This window comes from Protomyctophum bolini (genome assembly GCF_963924005.1).
Source record: "Protomyctophum bolini genome assembly, chromosome: 15".
Lineage (NCBI taxonomy): Eukaryota > Metazoa > Chordata > Actinopteri > Myctophiformes > Myctophidae > Protomyctophum > Protomyctophum bolini.
In genome coordinates, this window is record NC_137876.1 from 26,527,704 (window position 1) to 26,554,792 (window position 27,089).

Sequence of the window (27,089 nt, forward strand, 5' to 3'; positions counted from 1 at the left end):
TGTATCCTATCTTGTGCGTTTGATGATTTATGTTATGTTTATTTTGTATGACAAAGTATAGGACTTTAAATATAATTGAATTTCTACTTTTGGACTTTTGGACATCAGTTATTTTGATCACACGTCTGAACTTCCTCGGCAACCAGTATCACCCAAGTATATAGGGACTTGGGCGTTATACAATCATTAATCAGTCAATTTGTTTGGCATTTCTCTACTGTAAAAATGCTTCTTGGCAATCATTTTTATACCGTTGGAAAACCTGTTTATTTCCCTGTTTGCTTTAGGTTATTATTTGTTTTAGCTTGCCACAAGCTGGTATAATATGACTGTACCATTTCAGTCAGATAAGTCACGAATAGATTGGACAAATATTTGTCATAGATTTGATTTCACTTGATCGATTTAAATGTCTTGTATGGAATACTTTGACATATAGCTGTACTTGTTCAGTCTGAATTGTTTATGTTTTTGTGTTCAAATGTACGTTATGTACAGTGTAATCAGGTCGTCATTGTAAAGGAGAGCTGGTTCTCAATTGACTGGCGATACATAACAACAGGAATGCACATGCATAAATGAAGAACGCAGACTTAGGTGAGCTTTACCCCCCCAAATTGGACAGCTGATTTCCACATCAGTATGACATAATGGTCTTGCATAACACTGAATACACCCACATAGTGCAGCGTATTAACCTCTTGAGTATACCTGTAACCTGACTGAACTAACTCTGCAAGCTACGTTCATTTCTTGTTTCAGCTGATCCCTAGACCGAGCTTGGTTATGAACTCTGAGGGGAAACAGTTACAGTATACATTGTATACTGTAACTGTTTCCCCTCAGAGTTAATCGAGGGGAAGGAAGGAGGGTGAATAAAGAGTAACCTAGAGCAACGTTTGATTTGATCGAGCATGATCATCAGACAGACACATAAAATCACCTTCTGTCAGACACATTATGAAATGTCACCCTATAACACTAACATTGCTTCCAGTGGTAGCTAGTCTTACTACTGTACCTTTGTTTGGGGTGGCATTGAAAAAGGCCCCAGTGTTTACTGTTTACACAGGGAGCACAATATTGTTTGTGTGTGTGTGTGTGTGTGTGTGTGTGTGTGTGTGTGTGTGTGTGTGTGTGTGTGTGTGTGTGTGTGTGTGTGTGTGTGTGTGTGTGTGTGTGTGTGTGTGTGTGTGTGTGTGTGCGTGCGTGCGTGTGTGCGCACACATGCATGCGTGCTTAAAGCCTCACTATTACTGATGTCAATCTGTATGATATTATAGTATATAGTACTGTGTTATTTGTTAATATAATATAACTTGTCTTATACAATTGGGGTGGTTGTATTTTGTCTCCCTGCTCTTCTATTGAGATATTTAGATTGTGTCAAATGTTTGATTGATTGATACATTAACAGTTTGCAAATAGTACAGTAGTACGATTACACAATCGATGATGCTTAAAGGGTAACACAAACAACCCTAAGGGTTTGAATTGTTTCCATTGTGGTCCTGTCTTACCTAGAAACAGGATCTGACACAAATTGGTGGTCAAGATTAAAATTATCCCCCTGAGCATACAGGTTGCCTCTAAGCTCAGTGGAGTTTCAACAGCCTAATCAGCAGCCAGGGAATTTTATTTAATTCATGCACCTTTTGTGATATGGCGTCATTATTGTACATTTCGGCATTATTGATTGTACATCTAACATTGGGTAAAATAATTATTGTACATCTGGCAACTGGCAATCTACTTAAATCAGCCACTATACCCACACAAACGTGTACTATGATTATTCCTTGAGCAGTTTTGATTTTGATCCAGGAATAGAACAAAAAAAACATGATTTCAAGACACGCTGTATTTATTTCGGAATGAGAAATACAAATTCAAACAAACCCAATCGTCGGAAGCATTCACACAGCAGTTGTTTTTGTACAGTTTCAGTGAGCTTTTTATACAAGCAAATCATGTTCAACTGGAAACAGCAGAAAGCCAGTCACAATCAATGTAGTCAAAAGGCGACTCAGGAAATCTTATATTTGAATTCTTAAAAACGAAGAAAAAAGAAGACCTTTTCACATTCCACATTCCTGTTTTTACATAAATATATATAAAGGCAAACCAACCAATATTTTTCAAAAGATTCCAGGTTGCTTTAAAGAAATCAACTTTGGTACTTGGAAATTAACATATATAACATTCATTCATTTAAATGAATACATTCAACCAGAACAATTACTTTTGTAATGAACGTTTTTCAGTCATCTGTAAGTGGCAGTTGACAGACAAGATTTAAGTGTTTTAGAGTTTGAGAATAGAATGAAGAACTCCCAAATGTTCTGTCAAATAAATTGGTACAGTAAACTATAAGCTGACTGGGTTTGTAGAATAGAACCACCAAATGATGGGTTTGTGAGCTGCCTAAGTGGCTAGTAGAGTAGAACAACTTTAAACAGTAGCATTTGGCTGATTGTTTTAAGTCCCCTATCTCTTCTATCTATAAATCCAGAAAATCTGTGTCTGTCCCCATTATGCCCAAATATTGAGATCAAACTCTTCCAAGTTGACGAGTCATACAATACATGACTGACACGACTGGCCTGCAAGTGATAATTGGTACTGACATACAGTAATACACGACCATAGCACTGTTGTGTTTAATGGTAGCTGTTGTCCTGTCACCTGTCAAGAGTTTAACAGTGAATCACTGTAAAGCAAAACAAGAACTCCACAAATTACACATGTATAATTGTATCCTCAATTACACAGAACGTAACCAATATATTTTGTATGATTTTATTTAACTTAAAAGTGATATGAGTTGCAAAACAGAAAAAATCATTTTAAAATGTGAAAGAATGAAACTAATAATTGTCTTCAATAACCTTGTACCAAAATCTCTTTATCTTTAGCCCTCTATTGGCGCAGCTCTAAATACATGAGACTTAAGGAATGTCTCCATGGTCTGGTACTCAGATGACCTTGGCCTACTTTTAACAAGTCTGTTCACTGAGCGGTTGTAGTACCTGTGAGTGGGGTGAACAAGACGTGGTGGTGATGACTAATACATGTCTTGGATTAGAGTTGGGTGTTATGATTTGATCTATTCCATAATTTGATTCCAGATAAATTATCCAATTGGTATCATAGCCATTCTGCAACAAAAAAGTTTATACATTTATTACATTATAAATTTGTACATTGTTATAACAAATTACAATTAGACCTATAATCAGATATGCTGAGCAATCATTGTAATGCTGTCACCTGTAATGCTCAACTGTATAATAACCCTGCTGTCTAATTAAGTGACCTTTAATGGGTGATCAACCACCAACTCACAAACCCCTTTATACAGGCATACTGTAGCTATACACACTACAATGACAGGACAAAACAAATGTATATGGAATATAATGACTGGTGATAAATAATAAACACTATGGATATATTTATAAAGGAAGCAACATATACAATTCTGTTAATACCAAGGTATGACTGTACTGTATATGTCATTCATACAAACAAAGAAATCGGCAATAATATGTGTGTCTGGCTTTGTTTGGTTTCAAACCATGGGTAAGCAGAAATAATCGTTTGGTCATTTGTGTTTTCACTATCAATAGAATAGAATTAGAAACATTTAATTTACAAGACCATTGTAGCTGATGTCCTGTTGATACGAGATGAAAAGGTTCCCCAAATCTTAGATTATAGTGATCACCGCCTCTAGCAAAATGATCAGGCTGTAACCGTAACTGTCCAATCTTAAAGGATGACTGTAATGGTCCTGCTTCAGAAAATATCTGTTACAGTCTGACTGGTCTTTGATCAAAACTATTCAGTTTACTTTTAAGCACTGCTCTTTTGAATGTGTGTATTCTTTTTTTGTACACGTTTATTACGGTTTCTTGTTTTTATATGGTTGTAAAGCCCTTCGTAAACTCTGTTTCTAGAGTAGGCCTATAGTACTTTGTGAAGATTATTAGCAGTTTAGGGCTAGAGAATTAGAAGGTTGTGTGGGAGGTGACTGAACTTAACAAAGCTGCAGTGACACACACGGATGCTGACCAGTACATGACTACCTTGACTACATGACTACCTTCGTGAGTAAACACTGTCATTTCGATTATCTTTTGGAATTTTGGAAAAGCAACGATACTATCAACTAGTGCAAATTTCTTACGGTGGTAATAGAAGGTTTCACCACACATATAGTGCTTTCTCCTCATTCTTGTGCATTAAGACGACGAGGGTTTGCTTTTTAAATGAAAAGGTCAAAGGGGAGTTTGGAAAATAAAGGCACAGAGATTAGGAACTAATTTCTCTCTATCATTCCCTTCTCTCGCTCCTTTCCCTTTTCACATCTCCTCCCTCCACTTGCTGAGGTTAGAGTGCTCCGTCAACAGAGATCATCGTCACCGCTGGCTACTGTCGCTTATCGACTACTTCTGCCTCGCTGACGGAGCCTGCGTACGTGTTTGGTTGGCCTTAATCTGTCACTCCAACACAAACCCAGGTCTTCCTTCTTTAGCGGCCTCGGAATCTAGAACATAAAAAGCATCGACGGCGACAAATCTAACAACTACATTTTCATTTTCACGTCTTCTACCCTGACTGATTACAGCCAAGCAGAAACACACAAAGTTGCAACAAACAACACCGGAAACATACACAAATAGACAACTATACAAGCAGCAAGGGCATTTATGGTCCTTTTCACTCTCATACGCCAAGGAAAGCATATTTTTATACACAAGAGTAAGATGTAATGTCTCTGACTGACTCACTGGCTCTGTGGAGGTCACCTTGTCCTTTACACAGGTTTGAATTCAATGTTAACAAGCAACACCTCACTGTCACAGTTCAGAGGCAAAAAGCTGTATTAAAAAAAGCTTTTTCCCTGCCATTGACAGCTGTGTGCAGGGCTTGGGGTGCGTGCCACTGTAGTGAGGACAGAAGCGCTTCCAGAACAATCACGGTCATGCAGGAACAGATAGCGACCAACCATACTTCAATACTGTGTACTTACTTGTATATTCATATTATACTATTTTACTATTTCACTTTGCTGAGGAAAGCTTGAAATACAAGCATTTCATTGCCTGCAATGACTGCTAATGTTGACAACCTTACTCCTACTGTAATGTCCCCAATTGTGTTTCTATATTAAAAATGTGCTTTGGAAGAGGCCAGGTCTGGATATCACTGGGAATTGTCAATTCTCCCTCCAAGGCTATGGTTTTACTTTTACATTTCTTTTTTGCATTTACTGTATATTTGCTCAAATGAATTGTGTCAGTGTTAATCATATTTGTTTTGTTAGATTTTCCAAATAAGTGATGTCTTCAAATTCTGTTATGAACAAAACAAATCATGTCATGGCATGTATCGACTTGTTTTTTTCAAAGACCCCACCCAGCTTTACTAATCTATAATTAACTTTACATCAACAATGCAAAAGTGCATCATTCTCTTCTTAAACTTTTGTATTTAACACGCATTAACTGACATTACTAGAAACTGATAGCTCAAAGTAACCGCACTGTAAAATCCATTATTTTGTACACTCAGTTAAATTCACACTGAGGATCTTTCTGTGTTGCCATCAACACGCAATCACTCTTGCGTTACGTTATCAACAGGTGTCTGAAGAAGATGTTAAACGGATTGAATGCTTAGTGGTTTGGCAGCAGGCTTTTCAACCACACAAACCAAGACAATGACGCAACAAACTCACATACACATACCAAAAAACTATTCAGAGTAAACCTTTTCAAAAAGCACACAAAAATGTTACAAAGAACATTTATGATTCCAAATTGTATTTCAGAAAAATGTAGTTCCTTGTTGATGTCTTTGCAGGGTAGGGTGGTGCCAGCTACAAACAACAACCATGGAAGATGAAAAGCGCTGCTGCAGTGCATTCTGGGAGTTTTTAAATATATATATTTACAGAAACAACCTGTGCACACTGTTGAGAGCGATATATATATATATATATACAGTATATATACTGTATATATATAATCCATTATCAACTCCTGACCATCCAGCCTTTTAGCTTGCCAAGATGACTGCTGCAACCCACAACAGTAACAGTACTCCTCATTTCGGTGATCAACATGAAACTCCTGACAAAAGCAGGGGTTTCTTAGATTATCAATGTCCATATAAATCAGTACTGCCCACTTCAGTGACCAACGTCATAACGTCCCATCATGTTCAGTACTCCCACTGATCTGTCTTCATGTCCAAGTAGCCAAGAATGTTTTGGGCAAACTTCACTGCCTGCTTCCGTGCCGCCTTGGTGGGCTCATCTCCTTGTGGGTCCACTGCATCCAGTGCCAGCAGCTGTTTGGTCAGCATCTCTTCCAGTATCATGTAGCTCTTGTCGGCCCGCTTGCCATCGAATCCCAAGACTTGAGCCTGGAGGTCTGACAGGCTGCCCAGCACCCGCCACACGGCCCGGTATGAGGGGAGCTCCGTGGGGCTTGGCTGCCTGCGGGTTAGCAACGCCTCGCGGAGGTCCAGGAAGGTGATGACGGCTTGGACCTCCAATACAGCCCGGCGCCTGGCCTCGCGGATGCAGGGGTTCTTGGCTGTATCCACCTGGTCCAGGTGGGTGAGCACGCTCTGGAGCTCGGCTTTGGGACAGAAGAAGTCACCGGTCCCGCAGTGCCTCAGGACCTCCATCCGAAGGTGGCCGACGTGGTTGCGCACAGCCTCGATCTCACGGATGGAGTCATTCTGGGCCAGGTCGTACCTTGATGACACACATACACAGTCACACACATTATTTCAGGCATTCATACTAGATCCAAGGATCCAAGTGTGTGAAAACAACTTGTCAAAACTTGTAATTTCCAAACAAAAGGCTGGAACGTGAAAACCATCTATACAGTATAGTACTTCAGGTGTAACTAAATTATTTATTTTATTTTGCAACCCAATTTTTCACCCAGTGTCAATTATCTAATGTAATCCTGGGCGCTACACTTCCTCTGCCAACCTGAGGAGGGCAGTGGACTGACCTCATGGTTCCTTCTATGCATGAGGAATCCAAGCTGCTTCTTTTCACCTGACAGGGGAGAGTTTCCCCGGCCGGACGTAGCACGTGGAAGGAACACGTTATTCGGACCAGTTCCTTTCCCCTCCACACAGAAAGGCCCTTTCGCCAACCCCGCCTCGAATGACACGGAGGAGGGAACACGCCCCCCAGCGCCCACAGCGTCCCCAGTGGGAATCGAACCCAGGACCTACTAGCTGTGAGGCGACAGCACTACCGACTGTGCCACCGTGACCCCTGAAGGTGTAACTAAATTCAGAACTTTCCTTGGTGGAGACCCACCTGCGTGTGTCATCCCCCTCTCCCTCCAGGTCCAGATGTTTGAGGAGGCTGTTGATTTCCTCCACTACCTGCTTCCGGTAATTTCGGATCGCCGCATTCCCAGAAACGTCCAGGGCATCCAACTCCACCAGGAGCTCCGTCAGTATGCGTGACAGGTGGGCACAGCTGTCCCTCCCACTCAGACCCATCAGCAGGGCTACCAGCTGGCTCCGTGCACCGCTCACCTGAACCATCACCTGTGTAGGATAGGATGAGTGGAGAGAGTGGAGATTATATTTAGTTTGTGTATAGCAGAGTAGAGTATATAGAATCGTTAGAGTACCAGTTTGTAGTTTTGTAGTCAATATAAGACAGTCCACTCCCGTTAGACAGTATAAAAGCTGACAAAGAGGCTTCAACGTGGATAGGTAGGCTAAGGTAGCATACATTCATTTAAATTCCTCTGGAGCCCCCCCCCCCCACAAACCACCCCCCCACACCCAGTCTCCAGACAAAGAAAGCATGTTTTGACCTGGTTGATACAGTGCACAGCCTCATGTGTATCTCCAGACAGCGGCAGGGAGAGGGTCTGCTGTCGCGTTCGCCCCTCGATGATGTCCTGGACGGCACAGAGCCGGGTCAGCGCCCGATAGCGAGCTTTGCGCAGTGGGACCCTCGCTTCGGTCTTGACCTGGGTCAGCTTCAATATAATCTCCTGCAGTGAGTCCACCAGGCCATCACTGATCTCCGGCACACCTCCAGCTCGCTGTGGTGCCACTACCCCTTCGTCGATTAGTTGGCGTGCGTTTTGACTCAGCTCCTCGATGGCCACGCGTGATGGGTGCGTGGCATTCTCCTCCAGGTATCGAAGCAAGCCCTCCACCTCCTGGGCAGCCCGCTTGCGTGCTCCCTGCAGATCACCTCGGCCCTCCGTGTCCACTTGGTCGACCTCCAGGAGCAACCTCGTCAGCTCGCGCTCCAGGCGCTTGTAGTCGCGGTCGTTCTGCAGGCCGCTAAACGTACAGACCTGAGGCCCGAGAGATGCCACCTCCCGCTGGATCTCATAAAGTCGCATCATGGCCGGGTGCTGGGGCTGGTAGCCCGCTTGGTGGTACTGCCCCATATGCATTGGATGTGGCTGCTGATGCTGCTGCTGCTGTTCATGCTGCTGCGAGCCGCCATGGTCCATCCTCTTCCCCCCATCAAAGGGCTTCCCAAACAGGCTGGAGGGACAAGGAAGCACAGCAGCACAAAGGATGTCAGTACAATAAACAGTAACTCAGAGCAGATCCTCATTTTAGCAAAAAGCACAACGAGAGCTCAGATGCCTTTTCCTGCGCCGACAGACTTGGCCGATTCATCCTACAATTCAGCAGCTACTGTCTATTTCACCAGCCTGGTGTTTTAGAAGAGGATAGGACCTCCAAATAATGGATGTGTGCCATCCAAAACGGTTGGCAGAATAGAGCAATTTTCCAGCCACAAGATTTAGCAATGTATAGGCTGATGGACGGTGTTAATTCCCCACCCTGATTAGATCAGTGACCATGGGATGCAATAAGTTTCACACATTAGCGTACATGAAGGCACAAAACTGTAGCCTAGTTCTCCTGCTGGTCATGTTTGTATTAGTGTGCCAGCTTACAGCCTGCAGGTCAAACTGTGTGACACACACCAGCTGTAGAATCTGTTTAATCACAGAGAATAATCAATGCACAACAATTAGACTTGGTGACACTGGTGTCAGTGGTGTGGATGCAATATTGATAAATGTACACTCTTTCACAGTACAGACACACTGTATGGCAGAGAGGACCTCACATACAGTACAGAGCACAGTGGCTGAACTGGAGGGAACTTATTTAGACAGCAATTCAGCAAGTCTTTTGTTGAACCAATTAGTCTGACCGGCTAATTGGTGGTTAGACCACAGACGAGCCGGTATCTTTGAACAAGTTTAATATAAGATATTATATATCTTATATTAAACTGAACATGAACACGTTTGTTAGCTTTCACTGTAGTCACTACAGTGAAAGCTAACAAACTTGTTCAAAGACAACCCATCTTTCATAGGGAGAATATCCATCCACTCAGGCCACTCATTAAAGCATGCCCTACAAACAGGCTAAACTAATTAGACTAAACTAATTAGACTAAACTAAGGGGAGGATTTTAGACCCGTTTCAACAGCCATAGTGTGACTAAGTGGTTTGTTTGTACATGACGTGACAAACCGTTAATATACAATCTTCTTACTTGAACACTGATGATGAAATGGCTACATCATATCAATATCATCATATAATTTACATTCCTGTAAATTATCTAATCAACCACATCTATGCAAATGTAGATCTCCTTTGTAAAGGTTGTCAAGCATATGACTAGAGGTTAGAACAACAAGTAGGTTTTATTTAGGTTGACTCACACATACACAACGTACTCATAACCTATCTAAACACTCCACTGTGTCCACAATCGTCCACAAGCATAATGTCAAAAGTAAAACAGTAAAAAATGGCTAATATATTGGCCAGAACATCGGTCGGTCCCGAGACATTTCAAGTTGACTAACAGAAATACAATATATCTCCCACCTACCCTGACCTACTTCTTACCCGCCCAGTGGAAAAAAACAAGAACATATTATTCCAAGCACAGTCACATTACCAGTCAAAAGATAGTCCTAATTTAAAATGCATTCAATTTGCCTCAAGCAATGAACTCCATTTGCAATTTATCACTACTTGCAAGACAAAATACTTTGTTGAACTAGTTCTGCTTTATTTGGATAAATGAGGGGACCCCCCCCCACAAGAACGCACGCGTGCTGCAGCTGCACGAGTGTGCATGCGTGTGAAAGCTCCCCCCAACACTATCAGCCCTCAAGTCTTATATCATATCTCGATATATTGCCCAGCCCTTCTAAGAAGCACAGTCAATGACCCATTGACTCTGTAGGCAGCAGTGGCTCAGGGGTATAGTGGCTGGTAGGGCAGCTGGATGGGAACCGTGAGGTTACCAGTTTGATCCCGGGCTCCCCAGAGTTAGTGTCGAAGTGTCTTTGAACAAGACGCTGAACCCCTAATTGCTCCCGATGTGCAGGTTGGTGCAGGTGCAGGTTGGTGCCTTGTATGGTTTCATCTGCCACCTGTGTATGATTGTGAATGTAATGCATCTATGTAAAGCACCTTGGATAAAGGCGCTATATAAATCGACCATTTACTCATGGTTGTGTGTAGTAGGATGTAATTCCACCCATGAAGACATTAATTTAATTATCATGTGACTAGTGAGTGACTATTTGACGACCACAATGCCATTAGGAGTTGGTGTAAATGCTCTGTGCTTATAGTAAAACATGTTTTGATCTGATAGTGTGTTCTAATCCTCACCTGTGCTGTAGTGTATCCACCAGGATTTTTTTTTTTTTTTTAAGAACCTATAAATCTCAGTATCACAGCTTTTGGGAAAACAACCTTGTCAGAGCAGGAAATCTATGGAAGATGTGCGCCCAGGCCACAAATAAATTAAAGCACATTAACTATAGCCGTGGGTTACAAAACAGTTGTCAGACGAGAGTTAGCATCACAAGACAGTCATCAGACAAGAGAACAGCAAGTTTGCTACGGATTAAGTGACTGTTGCATATTTATAAAGCCACCACAGCTCTGGTACATAGCCTTAAGGACTTCCTAAGGGGGAAGTCCTTAAGGCTATGGACCAGAGCTACTGCCACCACTGCCCACCAGTGACCCAGAATAAACCATTTGTATGCATTTATATGATCAATACCGTTTATAAGAATTGAAAGGATTATGCATCAACATTCCCTGCCTAAAGTACATTATGTAACAGGGAGAGAGGGATGTGTGCACATCCAGAGTGAGGTGGTTAAATCTGTGCACTGTGCAGAGTTCAGAAAACACCATATATGTAGACAAGAAGTAGACAAAACCTCTGGCCAGACAGACAAGCCAATTATGTCTTAATTGTGAGTGACTCTTTGATGCTCGATAGAAAGCCAAAAACCATGCCCAGTACCAGGCAGTAGTGTGGTGATGTAGCCCAGAGGGATTGGGCGGAAGACGGGTGTTACTTCCATGCGTGAGTCACACTGCACAAATATACGATGATGATGATGATGATCCGAGAGTAAAACGAAAGGCACACCTCCGTTTAAATCTTTTTTCCCCCCCGATTCCAAACTAAACCTCACCACCGCGCATAGAGACAGCGTTGCGCATTATGTCATCGTGTGGCAGATGTTACGAGGCCGGCTGCTCAATCTACAAGATGAATCATGCACATTCACACCCTTCCCCGAAGACAGATCTCATACAGTAGCGACATACCATTCAACCTCACACTCACGTTACGTACTAACTGTACATGCCATACCACCATCTGTGTATGTGTGGGTGTGTGCGCCAGTTGCTAGGTTGCTGTATGCTGTGCACTGTACAGTAACAACAAGCGACACCGCCTTCCCCCAAAACGCGCACCATTATTTCTCACCTTTTCAAAACTCCAAAGACATTCGCGCACATCTCTACAGATGACTGTTTCCATCAGACAGAGACCGGGTACCTATAGAGACATGAAGCCACCAGATGAGATGGACAACAGTTCCAGCAGCAGCTCCGTGGGTGTGCGTTTGTTTCAGACAGCGGTCCAAGTGTGTTGTGTTCTGAATGGATGCGGACGGGTTGGCGTGTCGCCCCTCCCTCCCACGGACCCACTGGGCTGGTTCTTACTGAGTCTGCTCCCAACGGTCGGGTGGGAACTTCACAACTGACGTTTAACGACACGCTACATGTATTTACGTTTACGGTGAAACATTAAACCATTGATGGACCGAAACAAACAAAGGGTCCGCTTTAATAGTACCCATACGGTCCAGTTCTGTGGGTTGTATTGTCTTAACGTTATTCCAACTGTTAGCTCAGCTAACTGTGGTGAGAACAGAATAATATGACCTGATGTATTTGAGTGATCACCACCACAGTACATTATTTTACACATCTCCAACTTGTTAAAAACCTAAGACCTGTATCTATATATCATAAGATGTAATTGTTTTACCTGCATAACCAGCGCACAGCCATCTGGATTGTTGTTGAGAGCCGCTCACCTCAGACTCGAGCTAAACATTAGCCTCTAGGCTACAGTTCTCACTTCTCACTGCTAAGGGAGCACTTTACGTTATCTTTAAACTAACACGGAGTTTCTATGGGCTTTGTCATGGGATCAAACTAACACAGGGTTTCTAAAGCCCCCAGTTCTGTTTTATGATACGGGCATCATTGCCACATTGTCAACTTGCGAAGCAGTTGACAACGCGCACAACATTTATAGGATCGGGTTGATACTAGACATATGAATCTACAATTGGACAATCGATCGCGGTCGCGGAAGATAATTATCATGTAATAACAACAAGATAGGCTACTATAGTTTGTTTTGGTCGTCCAACATTTTATGCGTGGAGTCACGTGACAACACGCCTTGCAAGGACACCGACAACACGGTGTGACTAAAACAGAGACATCGTACCATGTTTAAATAATCGATTTATTTACGATGCATTGTAAAACAGCGGTATTTTTTTTACGAAAGTCATACTGTCCTTGTGGTGCACATGGATCCTTGTTGTCGGCACTCATCAGTCGTCAGTGCAGTTCCCAATCCCAACAACAGACCAAAGCAGCCCCAAAGGTTAGTGGTGTAACTGTAAACACGACTCACTAACGTTAGTTATTCGTTTCATGCGTCATTTATTCCTTATTCACAAGCCATATGGAACTCGTTATACGAGTACGACATGCCTTTCATGGGTCGTTTATACCGTATTCATGATAAACCAGATTACACTTACTTTGTTATACGGCGTCGCATGCCTAAATGACCAGAGCTACAACAACAACAAGCTCAAAACTATAGCCTTGCTTGTAGAGCTGGGGGTAGGGCTGTAGAGGTAGAGCTGCTATATTTGTACTGGTGCACACGTCGTACGACGGTGTTGCTTGAATGAACACATGGAGCAGGTCTTAAAAGAAGGATCAACAAGGCCTGGGATAAAATTAATTTAAAATCGATGTTATTACCATCTACCTGTCTGCCGTGGTGTCGCTACGTGTTGAATTCAAAAGTGCTGTCTTTGTGTCTTCAAGTTCAGTCTGCACGTCGTAGAGTCTGTTTACACTTGATAAGCTGCTTTCTTTGCATCATCAGCTGCCTAGTTACACCACACCACGTGATGATCGACGTCCAAAACATTGTGTAACAGAGTTGAAGGCATTTGCAAAACTAAAATTGTGAAGAATAGATTAATAATTTGACCCGTGTGCTACCAAATCAGCCCACAGGGGGTTGCCACTATACAGGTACACAATCGTATTTTGATCTAGAATTGGGCATCGATTTCATCCAAACTTGGCACAGATATTGCCCATGGGTCTGGGCTTTGAACAGGCTACTTCCACCCTTTAAATTTGCATGCAATCATTGACCTGCCTGCCCATGCATGGCATGCACCATCTGCAGGGAAAGTTAACATCTTTTACTTCCTCATCCTCTGGGTCAGTGAGGACCTGAGCTGGTGGTCATATCATGTTGGCTGTGGCACAGTTGTTAAGGTGGCGAGACAATGGCTAACTGTATGGAAAGATGCTCTATTCAAAACTCAAGACAGCCCAAGGCTCTAGCTTGGGTTCCAGCCTAAATCGCTGCATTCCGTGAATCTGTTTTGTCACTCGCTAGTCGCTACTCAGACAAAAAAGATTTACGGAATCTGTAATCATGAACTATCAGCACTATTTAGTATTTATCACTGGTGTCATTTTTCACTTCACTTTGCAGTTATTCTGTCCCCTGTACCATGTTGATCTGTTCCTGTATTGTATTGTATTGTATTGTGTTTTTGTATGGATATAGTGTTTGATGCTTGCACACATGGCATCAACGCATGGTGTTGTGTGCTGGCACACTATACACTCTGTCTTTCTTTTATCATTAATTTTTTAAGAGCCTGCCCAGGGACTACAGATGAAATTTAGCTTTGGCTAACTCTGGCCCATTTACATTGAGTTGAAAACTGACATGTTGATTAATGAGCTTTGTCCCTGTCAAATAAATAAATCAAATAGCGATTCAGGCTGGAACCCAGGCTTCCAAGGCTCCACTGAGTCCACTCTACAGAATTTGGTTAAAACGGCAAAGCACATCACCAGGACTGTGCTGCCAGTCTGGGAACCTGTCATGCTGACTTTCTCAATCACCTTCAACAAAGGTCATTGCAAATAGAAGGAATGTATTTGCAATTTGCATCAACCTGTATCATGTGCCGTACACTGCCTTCTCCAGGGGAACGAGAACCAGCAGCTGACAGGAAGTCCAGTATCCAGTTGCACATGTTGGCCAGATCTCTGACTATCCACAGCTATTGTGTTGAGTGCTGAGGTTTACCTGTAGTTTAGTCCACATTCACACACTACAGTTCCCCTCCAGGTGAGAAAGAGCAGTTTGAACTTAGAGCCATGGCAATTGCATCATCAGTAGATCTATTTTCGCAGTATGCAAATGAGGGTCTTGTGTGGCAGGCAACACGGAACAAATAAAATCCACCGGTTTCTATGTAAGTCACTCTTAGTATAAATCAAGGCCCCAATTCAGCAGCATAGCATGTATGTAAGATACCATTGCATAGTATATAGATATTAGAAATTAAAACATAACAGAAGACAAGATAAGTTATTCCCTCAGGTCAAACGTCTGGATATCCCGAAGACAAAACAACAAACCTGCCCCCCCCCCCCTGCCAGCTCACACAAAAAGCTTCCCCACACTTGCCCTCCCTCAAAACCCACCTTTTCAGTCACACTCTCGAAGTCTCGATTCTCCAGCTGACTGTACTCTGCCACTACTGGCAAGGAGGTCAGTTATCCAGCATGAAAACTGGCCTACAATTTATTTATCAACCTCTGTCATGGAGGGAAACTTTGACAGAAAAAGACTTGCTCACTGTATAGAAACTAGAAGTAAAACTCCTTAGACTGAGACTTAAGAAAATATTTTTTATTTTATTTTATCATGCTCATAAAGTATTCTGTGCTCAAAGTGCAATTAAAAAACAAACGTTTCAGTCCTAAGACCTTCGTCAACCTCTGTCATATAATATGACAGAGGTTGATAAATAAATTGTACTCACTCATATTGAGTGATTCCACATTTGTCTGGTTATCTTGCTAATTGCCTTCATCAGTGAGTGCTATTCAATCTATGGTAGCGTAATGGCATTTACAAGATGGCCTTGGGCATCTCGCTAGCCTGTCACTTGATATGTCACGGAGACAAACAGCCAAAGGCACCGGAGGGAGGGGTCATTTGGGTCTGAAATTCTGAATGTCCCCCCACTATTGGGGCCATTTTTCCCGACCAGCGCTGGTGCATGCCATGGTCTAGAACCGTTGACTTGTTGTGTATTGGCTGCATACGTGCAGTAAAGTCTGTAGTTGCTCTAAAGCCCTATCCACACCAAAGGGTCGCCATGCAACTCCTTGGGTCCAAACGGTTGCAAGGAGTTGCATGGTGACCTTTTGGTGTGGTTTGGGCCATTGAATTCCATGTGTTGAATCACTTGGTACAACGTGCGCCAACGTGCAACAGGACATATCACACCGCTGGGACAACGCTAAAAAAACGTCTCGACCCTTTGGTGTGATTAAGGCTTTAGTCTCAACTTGATCAAGGTGTCAGACGGGCTAATACACAACAATGTGAGTCATGACTCACGCCCCCCCCCCCCCCCGCTAAAATACTGTCCCCGCACGTTTTACATCCCGACGGCACCCCTGAAAACAGCTCCCGGGTTCCCTACTTCTCTTTCTAACAACTCTGCATAATAATGCTTTCTTACGGTCTAGGACAGTGGTGGCACTGGATGTTGTATGTTGGAAGTTGATACTGAAAAACTTGACTCAGGGTTTTCCGTACCGATTCACTGCATTTTTTATTCAACCTTTTTTATTTTACAAGGTTCATTACATTTATATTTAAATGTCTTTGTCACTACCAGAGACCTGACTAAGAAAGTAGCTCATGACAATTGACAAACATAAACCTTGCTGGCAAATAACAACAGTGTCTCGTCCATCTTGCCTTTTCTTTTCCTTGTTTTGCACAGAGATCCACGTTCCGGCCTGCACCTGACTCCACACATGACTGGATTGGTCCACCAGACCTTGTGTCAAACCTTCGGCCAATCGTGTATTGCATCCCAGAGAATGAGACAGAGTTGGAGAAATGTTTGAGAAACTTGAGGCAGGAGACAGAGGATTGGAACCATGAGTTCTGGACCAAGCAGAACATTACCTTTAGAAAGGTTTGTACCGTTATTGTAGCTGTGTTTCTGTGTAGATCAGTGTTAACTTCACCTGTAATTCTGTGAGTATAGAACATGTGCAACAAAAACACTGCTAGGGTTATCATTTCAATTCCCTATGTACTGTACAGTAGATCGGTTTTAAATGAACAGTGCATTGGGTTGCGGCTGGTCTATTCTTCCAGACTCTATTGGCAGGTATCCAGACCAAAACGTTGGTTTGGAGTAGTTTTTGCTAGTGGTCTGGCCTTTGGAATTACTCTTGGTTTTGGTGTCTGTAAGTAAACGTTATTTATACAGTACCCCTAGGAATGGTTTCCAAAGTGATCCAGTAGATTTTTATGGAGATGTACTGAGAGGGCCTGATGTCAGCTGGCAGTGCTAAAGCTGTTCTTATTTGAATACTACATAAATTCAAAAGCCATGATTTTGCCTGTTTTGGAATGGTTTCAGTAGCAAAACAAACACAATAAAAGATACAGAGTACATAAAATAGAAGAAACTAACACAAATAAAATATGTATATTTGGAGGACCTGGTGTCAGCTGGTGCTAAAGCTGTGCTTATCATTTCAAAAGCCATAATTTTGTGTATTTTGTGTATAATGTGAGATTAAATCATGATGTTCTTTTAATGTGTTCTATAATAACGACTAGAGGGATTGTACTCATTGTAGTGGAAATCCCAATCTTACAGTGGAGTAAAATGACATACATCATCCGCGATCACTCAGTGTCGAGTATGATGGTCCTTATTGTGGGTCCTGAAAAGTCCAATTCTGCATACAAAATGATATACATTTCTATAACAAGACACAAGTGCTGTATATGGAGACCTAAAACTCAGTTTTTATTCTTTGAGTTACCAATTACCTCACCCTGAGGGATTAATGGATAGTTAAAATTTGAATAAGGAGAATACCAGCACTCATGGATTAGTCCTTGGCTTTAAGGCACTTTATTTATTGTTTCATTCTGGTAAGGTATGACGCAATAGGCAGCACAACAACAAACGCGTTTTGGCTAACGGCCTTCGTCAGCGCTGTATGCTTTAAACAACGGAAGTGTCACTTTTATACTGTCCGTTGCTGTGACACCATCCCCTGTCCGGGTCAATACAAACAACATACAACCAGCTGAACCCAAAAGTGCAAACACAATTAGGGCTGTATTTTGCGTGTCTTAAGTACCAGGTGTTATTACTTAACTTAAGACCTGGAGGCGTGATCAATGCCATTTGGCTATTATGAGTGGCCAAAGAGCATTGACCACGCCTCCAGGTCTTAAGTTAAGTAATAAGACCTGGTACTTAAGACATGCAAAATACAGCCCTTAATGTACATATTCAACAGCAAAAGTAATGTTTATCCTTACGACTTCATAAGGCACTAACTGCCAGTATCAGAGACTGTTAGTCTAATATTACAGATACAACATACATCACACCAACTGGCTGAACCCTTAAAGAGGCGGGGGGAGTTAAGTACTCTGAAAAAGTAAAATTTTGGCCTCCTTACCCAGAGTCAGACAAGCTCATGGATGCGTTTTTATATCTGTTTGCAGTTAAGGTGTGTTGAGTGAGGATACATTTTGCCTAGTTTATCTCAATCCCTGCAGATTAAGTAGCAACTGCTCTCAAAACTAGGAACATAACAACTGTATTTATAGTTGATCATTTCATTGACACAGTGGAACTCGAATTTATTGGTGTGTGATTGTTCCTGTTCTGTTCATGAGAAACAGTTTGGTGTTTTCCCCAGCAGAGGGCAGCAGGGCACAAGTAAACATACTAACGAATGATCACTTTACTGTCAAATTTTCATAAAGAGTTTAAGTTTATTTTTATTTTTATTTTAGAATAAAATCTATAATATTATGATCTGAAAAAAGACACCTGATTTAATTGTGATTATATACCCTAAGAGTATTGTTTGTTTTTGTCTTTTAGGAGAAGGACGCATATATGACCTCTATGTTGAAGGCACAAGGCTTGTCTCAGCGTGATGAGCAAGGTGAGGAGGCATAATATTCCAAACTGTTAATATCTGATTTCTTCAAATCAAACACAACCGAGAAACAATTTTTTAAATGTATAATTAAGATGTGACTTACAGTAAGCAAGGAAAACACAAAGTAATACATCAAATGCATAGTTGCATTAATTGCTTTGCCTCTTCCCACTTCTCAGGACGAAAGAGAACACTGAACAGTGAAGAAATGGCTGTGTTTTACAAAAGCTTTCTGGACAATAACAAAATAAGACATTCAAATTATAACAAGTAAGTTTAGTTTTTACTTCTGTTTTTACTGCGCAGCTCTGCTATCCTTTTATGTGTCTGTCCAGAGCAAATCTTAGACCACTGTACTGATCAGGATCAGATTTATTGTATACACTTGGGATGATTTACCTCCACAAATTATTTTTTCACATATGTTTGATACTATTACCTTTTAAAATAATTGTATAATGGAAGTCAATGGTGCTTGGATCAGGCTGAAGCCCAAATTTGTCATACATCCTACAGTACATACTACATACAGTAGGTGACATCATAGATACTTCATGATTGATGTCACAGGCTGGCCACATGCATTTTTGAAATACACACTGAAGCCACGTCATTCCCATGTGGATCCCATGATCCACATGATTAATTTTTGAGGCTTGATTCCCCTACAATCGATTCTACCTACTGTAGGGCCTACAGTATACAGAAGATTGCATTGCTGGGGTGACTTTATTATGCAAATGAAAACATGCAAGCTCTATGGCTTAAGGCCAGACTGCAGCAATGCAACTCCTTCCAACAAAACAATTTTAAGGCCAATCCACACCAATGAAACTCCTTACAACTGCCTTCAGGGATAATGGTTACAAGTAGTTGCATGTTGCAAGGAGTTGCATTGGTGTGGACTGACCAGACTCAGTCTACATGCTCTCCAAAGTCACAATGTTTCAGTATAATTATTATATTTATCTGAGAATATGTACAGCTGAGCTTCCAGAAAAGTGACTGGTAATCGGGTGTAGTAGCAATATATTTTGTATCTCTGTCCATTGTTTATCATATTCTTCAAGAGCAGATTAATGTCTTACTTACTTTTTTTAATACATTCATTATTTTGTCTCTCCCCCCCCCCCCCCTTTCCAATGACCAGGGAATGGTACAAACGAAACTTCACCATCACCTTGTACATGGCCAGAGTGGTTCTTCACAGTATATGGAGGAATATCACAGAGAGACTACGTGTAAAGAAAAACACTCCTGCCACATGATAATAATAAATAAAATATTTGCCCACCTTCCGAATCCCAACCTATCCATTCATTGTCTGATCTTGTATAGCTACTAATGCATTACTTACTGTATAGTAACACCCTACTACACACTTGTACACACTACACTGTCAAATAAGTCTTCAGCGCTAATTTATCAATTTTAACTCTTGAGTGTACAAATGGAACCAATTGGACCAGAATTAAATTAATACATGATTTTACACTGTACTCACATCCACACATGGGAATAGGCCCATACCATTCACAGTCCTACTATGGCCACTAAGCAGTTGGCCCCAATTTAACTTTACTTGGGGTATTGAAGGAGGGGAGTGTTGTTCATTCACTTCCCCACCCAATTTTACATTTTACAACCACTGAATGGTGGTTGTTGTGACATTGGGCCTGTGGTTTCAACTGGTTTGTTATGAGACTGGACAGGAAAAGGAACTATTTGATTATACAGCCAATGTCATTATAACACAACCAAACCCACACAGATATAAACAAACTAATGGCTCTGATCACATCACCATGTATATAAGGAATAATGAAATAGGAACCATTAAAAAAAAGTTACTTGGCTCAAAATACGATTAATTAAAAAAGATTAACTCTCACCACCACTTTAATCTGTGCGATGACATCATTATCAAGGGAGGGTAGAGTTTAGATCCCATAACTCCAAGGTATGGTCGCGTTTTGATTGGCCAGTTGAGTTGTCAGGCAAATGCTTGACGATTGACAAGTTAAACTGTTCAACACAGCAAATATAGCCATAAATAATTGTTGTGTACTCATTACAATGGCAAAGGGTGTCTGTTTACACTGAGTGTAAAGTCTGATATTATTTACATTGCTTAAAAAAGAAATCCTGTGTCAACACTAGTGATTTCCGTGAAAACCGCCTAGCCAATCACAGCTTAATGTTCCTCCGGGCCATGGGATGCTCTGTACTATACCGGGCAACGCCATTTTCACGCATCGCACAGTCAGCCCACTGAGCCCAGTGGATGTATATTGGATAATAAGCGAGCTGTCATCTTCGTGGGTACTACTGGGTTACGGGTAGCTTGTTCAACTTTAGTTTTCAGTCAAAATGAAGACGTTTACGAGTTAGTTTGAACGAGATGTTCCCGTCATGGAAGTAGCAGAGGTGTACTCTCTCCATGGGGGTCTTTAATTCACCCATTGATAGAGTAAGGAGGGTATGTAGCTATGTAGCTTAGCTGCTCATCATTAACGCTCCCTAAATGCAGCAAAACCTGGATCAATCCTTCTCACAGAAAGACAACCTTCTTCTAGGATATTGTTCTATATCGTGCTGACGTCGGATTCTTTGGCCGTATTGACAAATAGTGCCAGTCAGAAGAAGACTGGCAACACCAACAAAAACAGACATATTTTACAGAAGAGTTGAGGATCAGAAACCCAACGTTTACATTCTACCTCGGCAACGGATGTCCTAAAAGGAACGGTAAGACTGGCTCTGTCTATTTGCTGGACTTTTGGTGCATTTCTATTTTCTAACAAGAAAAAATGTATAAATTATTATTTGGTCTCACGCAAATGTCACTGTGTCTGCCCACGGGCGTGGGGGTAATTACACAATAATGATGCTATCACGACCCTGTGCCTGTCTTCATTGTGACATTGATTTGTAAACATAAAACATGTATTTGGGTAATTGGACTACAACACCCGTATGTTTCCTGTCACTTTATCAGATACCAGAGGCTGCATGTCTTCATTACAATTACCACATTAAGACCTATTTAATTAGGCTACTTAGTCCGTAAGCCTTTACAACGTATAATGAACCTAACAGGGGGGGCTGCCTTCGGCCGTTCGTTACTCGTTAGGAGGGTTTTTGATGAAATAAGGTTGTTTTTAAAGGTCCAAAGAGAACGCAAAGCAAAGACAACTAGACACATATATCAAATATACGTCAAAATAAATCAACAAGAAAGGCTTTAATTAAATTTGTTTTATTTTTTAATTGATACCTGAGTGTTTCCTGCATGACAAAAGGAGGGCTTAGCCAACTGGTTCTTCAGGTTAATCCATTTGCTGATATTCAGTAGAACTAGAAACCTTTGACACACAGTAATTTGAGTCTTTTTTAGTGCTGGACTATATACAGTAGAGATACATTATTAACAATAACTGGCAGAGTGTTAGTAAGTAGGAGTTTTATTGTTATGTGTAGCGAGATGCTGATTCGATAGTTGTCATTGGTATGCTGAAGCGGGATGAGACCCGTCTCTCGCTCCTGGCTGTGAAAGATTCCTGTGTTGAGGAGACAGACTCGGACACTGCCAGGGGGACAGTGGAGGCCAGTGTAGCACACACAGCTGGGACCTCAAAGCCAATACTGAGAGGTGCCTATGAATGGATCAGATTTGGACACAGATTCACAGACTGAGTCTACAGTACACTCACTGATGGATATCTATTAGCAGTTGTGGAATCTGTGCCCTCACGTGCATTGCAGTGATGTTCAGGTCTTACCATCTGCCTACCTACACACTGTATTAGAATGTGTAGACTACTAGACTGTAGTGTAGGCTAGAGAGAACTGTTTGCCAAACACTGGAAGAAAATAGCAGTTTGGGTCCCAGGGTCACAGGCTAAAATAAAGTTTTGGAACCACTGGACTAGAGAGTATCTCCACAGCCAGTGCAGGGGGACAGAGTTGATGTTAAAGCCCCTTGCTGTGGCTGTGTGTGTCTCTGTCTCTCTGTATGTCCACTCACTGTCCAGCTATCCGCAAATCTCTGGACCGAACAATGTCAAAATGTATGTATACGCAGCCACTCAATGCCGTCTTGCCTGGATTCCTTAATCATAAACAATTCCAGATGAACCAGTTCCCATACAGGCCGTGGTCATTTCCATGGTCATGGCCTTGACCTAACTAGATTTTCTGCCATTTAGTATTTTCTTCAAAACACACTTTTCTACTACAACTCATCCAAATATTTTGTCCAAAACTCTCACATCGGTACACATTACCTTTGGAGACATGTCATAAACATGTATTATATCAATATAAAAGAAATAAAGCATCTTATGATTGACATCAAATTTGAATTACATTGCACAGAGCCAGAACAAATGGATGCATGTACAGCACACATTTTTGCCCTCAAATGCAGTTATGCGTAATGTGATATTTACAACAATCTACCTATTTACAAAAACATGTAGCTGACCTTCAGGTTAACAACCCCTATAGGAAAATATTAGCCTAGATCAACACACACACACACACACACACACACACACACACACACACACACACACACACACACACACACACAAACACAGTTCTCATTTCACTGTATGCAGTTCAATATGAATCAATCAACCAATGTGGTACTGGTATACGAGTCGAGTACTATAATATTATGCGCTTCTTATGCAGCCACTGCCGTCTGCCTATATGTGTATACAGTAACATCTGTCTCTCCTCTCATACACCATACCATATATTATATCTCCTCTGTCCTCAGGCTTACACACCCTAGTACCTCTGGGATAGCTTGTTGTTGTCAGAGGTATCCCCAGTGGTTTTACATGACAGCCTTATAGTGTGTACCTAACTGATGGAAATTGGAGAATTATAGAGCTGTCTACAACCGTAGTGTTTTGTTGTAATGCTAGAACTCTGGTGCTTGTTTGAATGATTTTACGGGGGTTCTGTTGATCTACATAATACTCAATGAAAACATGTCTACTGATAACTGACAATACTCAATAGAATTTGACACTGGAATCGCCACACCTGGATGTAGGCCTACACTGGGTTACAGTGTGCGTTTGTTCTGTGGTTAAGGGTACACAGGGTGAGCATTTCTGACCAATTTTTTTGAATACAAATAGTCTGTCCTTAATACATAATAGAAAACTTTATTTTAGGAATTTCTACTGTCAGAGCATTGTAGAGGGAGATAGCAGAGATTGTACCTGTAATGTATAATATTGTAATTATGTCTGTGCCTATCTGGTAGGCTAAGCCTTGAGCCACCAGGGTCCCCCTTTCTTTTGCAGTCATCTTAGGCTACATTATCACTTTGTCTTACATGATCTACCACTAGTAAGAAGGGCGGGCCACAAAAGCCAAAGCCCAAAATGATGTTTACTTGCAAAAGTGCCTCAACTGGCCCAACTTGAAGGCACAGTGAAAGTTGACTAGGGTTTGGCTGGTACAATAGGTATATGTTTGTGGTGCTTGTGAAGCAGTGAATTTACCAGTGGATGAAATGTCCTGTACAATTAGTACAGTTTGAGTTGGCTAGGAGAGAGTCCATTGGAAGACTATAAGCCGAGTCAATGAGAAAGGTTAGTTGGCAAGGCTTCTTGCTTGCACTGTAGTGCCTATACATTTTGTCTATTCGTCTCGTTCTCATACTGAACATTTCCCCTGGGCAACATAGCTAATCAGAAGACTGGGTTGAACAATTGGACTGGAATCAAATGCATGAACAACACTTTGTCTACTGCCAAAGAAGTGATGGCAGAAGTGATTAGAAAATTACATGGGTTCATTAAGTCTTGAGGCAACATTCTCAAGAAACATCCCCAACCTCTATTACTATTATTGTAAAGCTCTTTCAATGTCCCAAGACCAAGGATGCAACCATTGATGCACCCTCTGTAGCTAGGGACAGCGTTTAAGACCTCTGTCTCTCAACCTAATATCCTGGTTTAGGATCAAATTCCGGTCTCCCTCTCAGCTTTTCTGATCTGTTGATGATGAAACACGACTAAGGCCCAAACAAAGCTTGTAGAGACAGTGCTGCTTATTACACCAAACCCACATTTCTGGGCAAAGTGTGGTGCTAGAGCTTGAACTCTGAAATATTTTTGGGAGTTTTTAAGCTTTGATTTGATGGTGACAAATGGTCCGTTTGGTCCTGAATTGAACAAGGACTCTCTGATCAGGGCATTTAACCTAGTAGTCCTAGCCATTTGGCTATCAGGCCACCCACCAGAAACATATTTTTTGCCTACTAACGGCTGCATGAACACCAAGCGAGACAGGGATAGAATTTGGATTGAATTTACATTTTACCGAATATTCTGTTCAACAAGAAGACTTGAAAAACACACATTTCACTAGCTGACAAATGACTTTAATTTAGTCTTCTTCCCAAAAGACGACATTCTGCCAGGACATTCACATTGTGAATAATGTCACATGACATCTTGTTTAGATGCCATATGTGAAAACAATTTGTGGATAGAATTCAAATCTGAGTGCACCTTTTAAGAAGCTCATCTAGCAGCACTAAGAATATGAAATAGTGGACTGCCTCTTCCTTTTTATGACAAAAAGAACACCACACAAATCTAATATTAATTAAAACAATTAATAAACAACTTAAAACAAGTTAACTCTATATCTAAATATAGTGTATATTAAAATTGTGTATTTTTGTCTATCACTAAGATTTTGGGATGCAGCAGACAGGGAACAATCTGTCTCAGACAAACTCTTAAACATAATGGTTTTCATTACTGGACCCTAACGGATGCGTAGATAACATTAATCCCTTGCTCTGGGCTCTCACTCATAAATGCTTATTGTGCTTCTCATGTGAGAAGGGCCTACCGACTATAAAGCCCTCAACCCATTTTGGCATGGCGGGCCATATTTTTGAGGGGCGCTGCCGCGCTAGCATTTGAGGTTTAATGTTTGTTTTAAAAGCAATGAAGGGAAAAATGTCGTCATCTTGTCCCTAACACATACTGTATAATAAAATAACAGAAGAGGGATAAATCTCCTCCCGTATACAGTATATTCGATGTCTATTGAGGCAGACGTTAGGAGACCCAGGAGGATGCCTCTGGGTGGGATTCATTAGATCCCAGGCCAACAGGGATAGGTTGGGCTCAGGCACTGTCTAAACCACTCTTCTTCTCTAGCACAGGCTGAACATGTGTGTGCTGGAAGCTGTGTAACGTGAGTGATACTGATAGCGCAGTGTGAAAATACCATTTTGCTTCACTTTTGAAGGGATTTAACACTGAGGATTTTAAATACCCTGATCAGAATCAGAAGCAACTTTATTGTCACATCAGTGGTTTACAGGTGTAAAGGTGAAAGTTATAAGCTCCATCATTTTGTAAGTTTGTTGTTGGGAGAAGGAGGGGCAGGGAGAGGGAGGTCAGTTAGTAAAAAAACATTAAATAAACCTGTCAAGAGAACATCTAAATATATACACATAGCATAAGACCAGCAGTCCGTACATGAGGTTAAGCATAAGGTGCAAAAGTGGTAACACATTGGTCATAGCGGCAGGTATGTGCATGATTAGACACAAGGTGCAAAAAAAACACATAGGGACGAAACTTCACAGGTAAAAAGAAATCCACATGGCAGGGCCATGTGGAAAGTGAAATCTGCACATTCTGTATTCCGGAGCCCTGGTAGGTCAACAAATTATGTTTTAACGACCACATCGTTCTTAGCCTGGTTTCCTGCCTGATTAGCTGCGTTCCGTGATTTTGTATTGTCAAAAACGAATTCACGGAACACAACACAACGCCGCGAATCAGGCTGGAAAACAGGCTACATCATTCTGTGTCATTCTGACATCATTCTGTTCTCACTTTCACTCTTCATTGTCCTTTTCAGAAATGTATTCTTTAAAATAATAACACCACACAATCCTCTGTTAAATTCCTTTGTCTATTGTGACCCTGTCGGAATATTTCATGACTCACTTTTGTGTCTCTATCTATCCACTGGTTGAGAAACCCAGATCAACTTTGCTGTGTAGCTCATGCTGTCAGACAGTTTGAGTGGTCAATCTGCTCCTCATTAATACCAATCATACTTCTCACTTCCTGTGCATGGTCATGGCTCATGCCTTTTGTTAACTGTTTCAATGATCACCATCAGTATACTCACATGTAACCACTTGTCACTTCAACCCTATTTTGGGCATATCAAGCTGTGATTCGTTGACTGTGAGCTTGTCAGGGTCTGTTTAGTTTTATTTCTCAACAACACAGAGGTGAGAGACAGAAATAAGGCCGTTGGGAGCGGCAAAGCAATGAGTATGGTGAGACAAAGGGGTAAGA

The 27,089-nt window shown here is 41.6% G+C and overlaps 3 protein-coding genes across 11 annotated transcripts in view; 2 read left to right on the plus strand and 1 right to left on the minus strand.

The window, feature by feature from the left end:
• Positions 1 to 1,846: 1,846 nt before the first annotated feature.
• bag5 (BCL2 associated athanogene 5) lies at positions 1,847 to 13,530 on the minus strand. 6 transcript variants are annotated; one of them, XM_080783717.1, is made up of 5 exons: positions 12,422 to 12,512; positions 11,855 to 11,926; positions 7,866 to 8,556; positions 7,355 to 7,590; positions 1,847 to 6,769 (listed from the first exon to the last, which is right to left on the minus strand). In XM_080783717.1, exons 2-5 carry the CDS (start codon positions 11,884 to 11,886, stop codon positions 6,229 to 6,231), a joined length of 1,500 nt encoding a protein of 499 aa, XP_080639843.1. In that variant the 5' UTR covers positions 11,887 to 11,926; positions 12,422 to 12,512; the 3' UTR covers positions 1,847 to 6,228. The 6 variants fall into 6 exon arrangements, with proteins under 6 accessions (XP_080639843.1, XP_080639846.1, XP_080639847.1 ...); XM_080783720.1 differs by lacking the exons at positions 11,855 to 11,926; positions 12,422 to 12,512 and adding an exon at positions 13,444 to 13,530; XM_080783721.1 differs by lacking the exons at positions 11,855 to 11,926; positions 12,422 to 12,512 and adding an exon at positions 13,451 to 13,513.
• Positions 12,843 to 20,028, plus strand: coa8 (cytochrome c oxidase assembly factor 8). Its single transcript, XM_080783722.1, has 5 exons — positions 12,843 to 13,054; positions 16,521 to 16,718; positions 18,666 to 18,729; positions 18,906 to 18,996; positions 19,877 to 20,028. Exons 1-5 carry the CDS (start codon positions 12,920 to 12,922, stop codon positions 19,992 to 19,994), a joined length of 606 nt encoding a protein of 201 aa, XP_080639848.1. The 5' UTR covers positions 12,843 to 12,919; the 3' UTR covers positions 19,995 to 20,028.
• Positions 20,029 to 21,001: 973 nt separating this feature from the next.
• Positions 21,002 to 27,089, plus strand: part of klc1a (kinesin light chain 1a) — a 45,703-nt gene continuing 39,615 nt past the window's right edge. For all 4 annotated transcript variants that reach the window (XM_080784395.1, XM_080784398.1, XM_080784397.1 and 1 more), the window contains exon 1: positions 21,002 to 21,474. The gene's annotated coding sequence lies outside the window, so the exon portion shown is untranslated. The remainder of the gene's footprint in view (positions 21,475 to 27,089) is intronic.

Bases quoted from the DNA above. Each gene is read 5' to 3' on its own strand.
- coa8 (XM_080783722.1), top strand. From the start codon at position 12,920: ATGCATTGTAAAACAGCGGTATTTTTTTTACGAAAGTCATACTGTCCT. The intron at 13,055-16,520 runs GTTAGTGGTGTA...TGTTTTGCACAG, and splicing joins AGACCAAAGCAGCCCCAAAG to AGATCCACGTTCCGGCCTGC. The intron at 18,997-19,876 runs GTAAGTTTAGTT...TCCAATGACCAG, and splicing joins AGACATTCAAATTATAACAA to GGAATGGTACAAACGAAACT.
- bag5 (XM_080783717.1), bottom strand. From the start codon at position 11,886: ATGTGCGCGAATGTCTTTGGAGTTTTGAAAAG. The intron at 8,557-11,854 runs GTGAGAAATAAT...TTGTCCCTCCAG, and splicing joins GTCTTTGGAGTTTTGAAAAG to CCTGTTTGGGAAGCCCTTTG. The intron at 7,591-7,865 runs GTCAAAACATGC...TATCCTACACAG, and splicing joins CTGTGCACTGTATCAACCAG to GTGATGGTTCAGGTGAGCGG.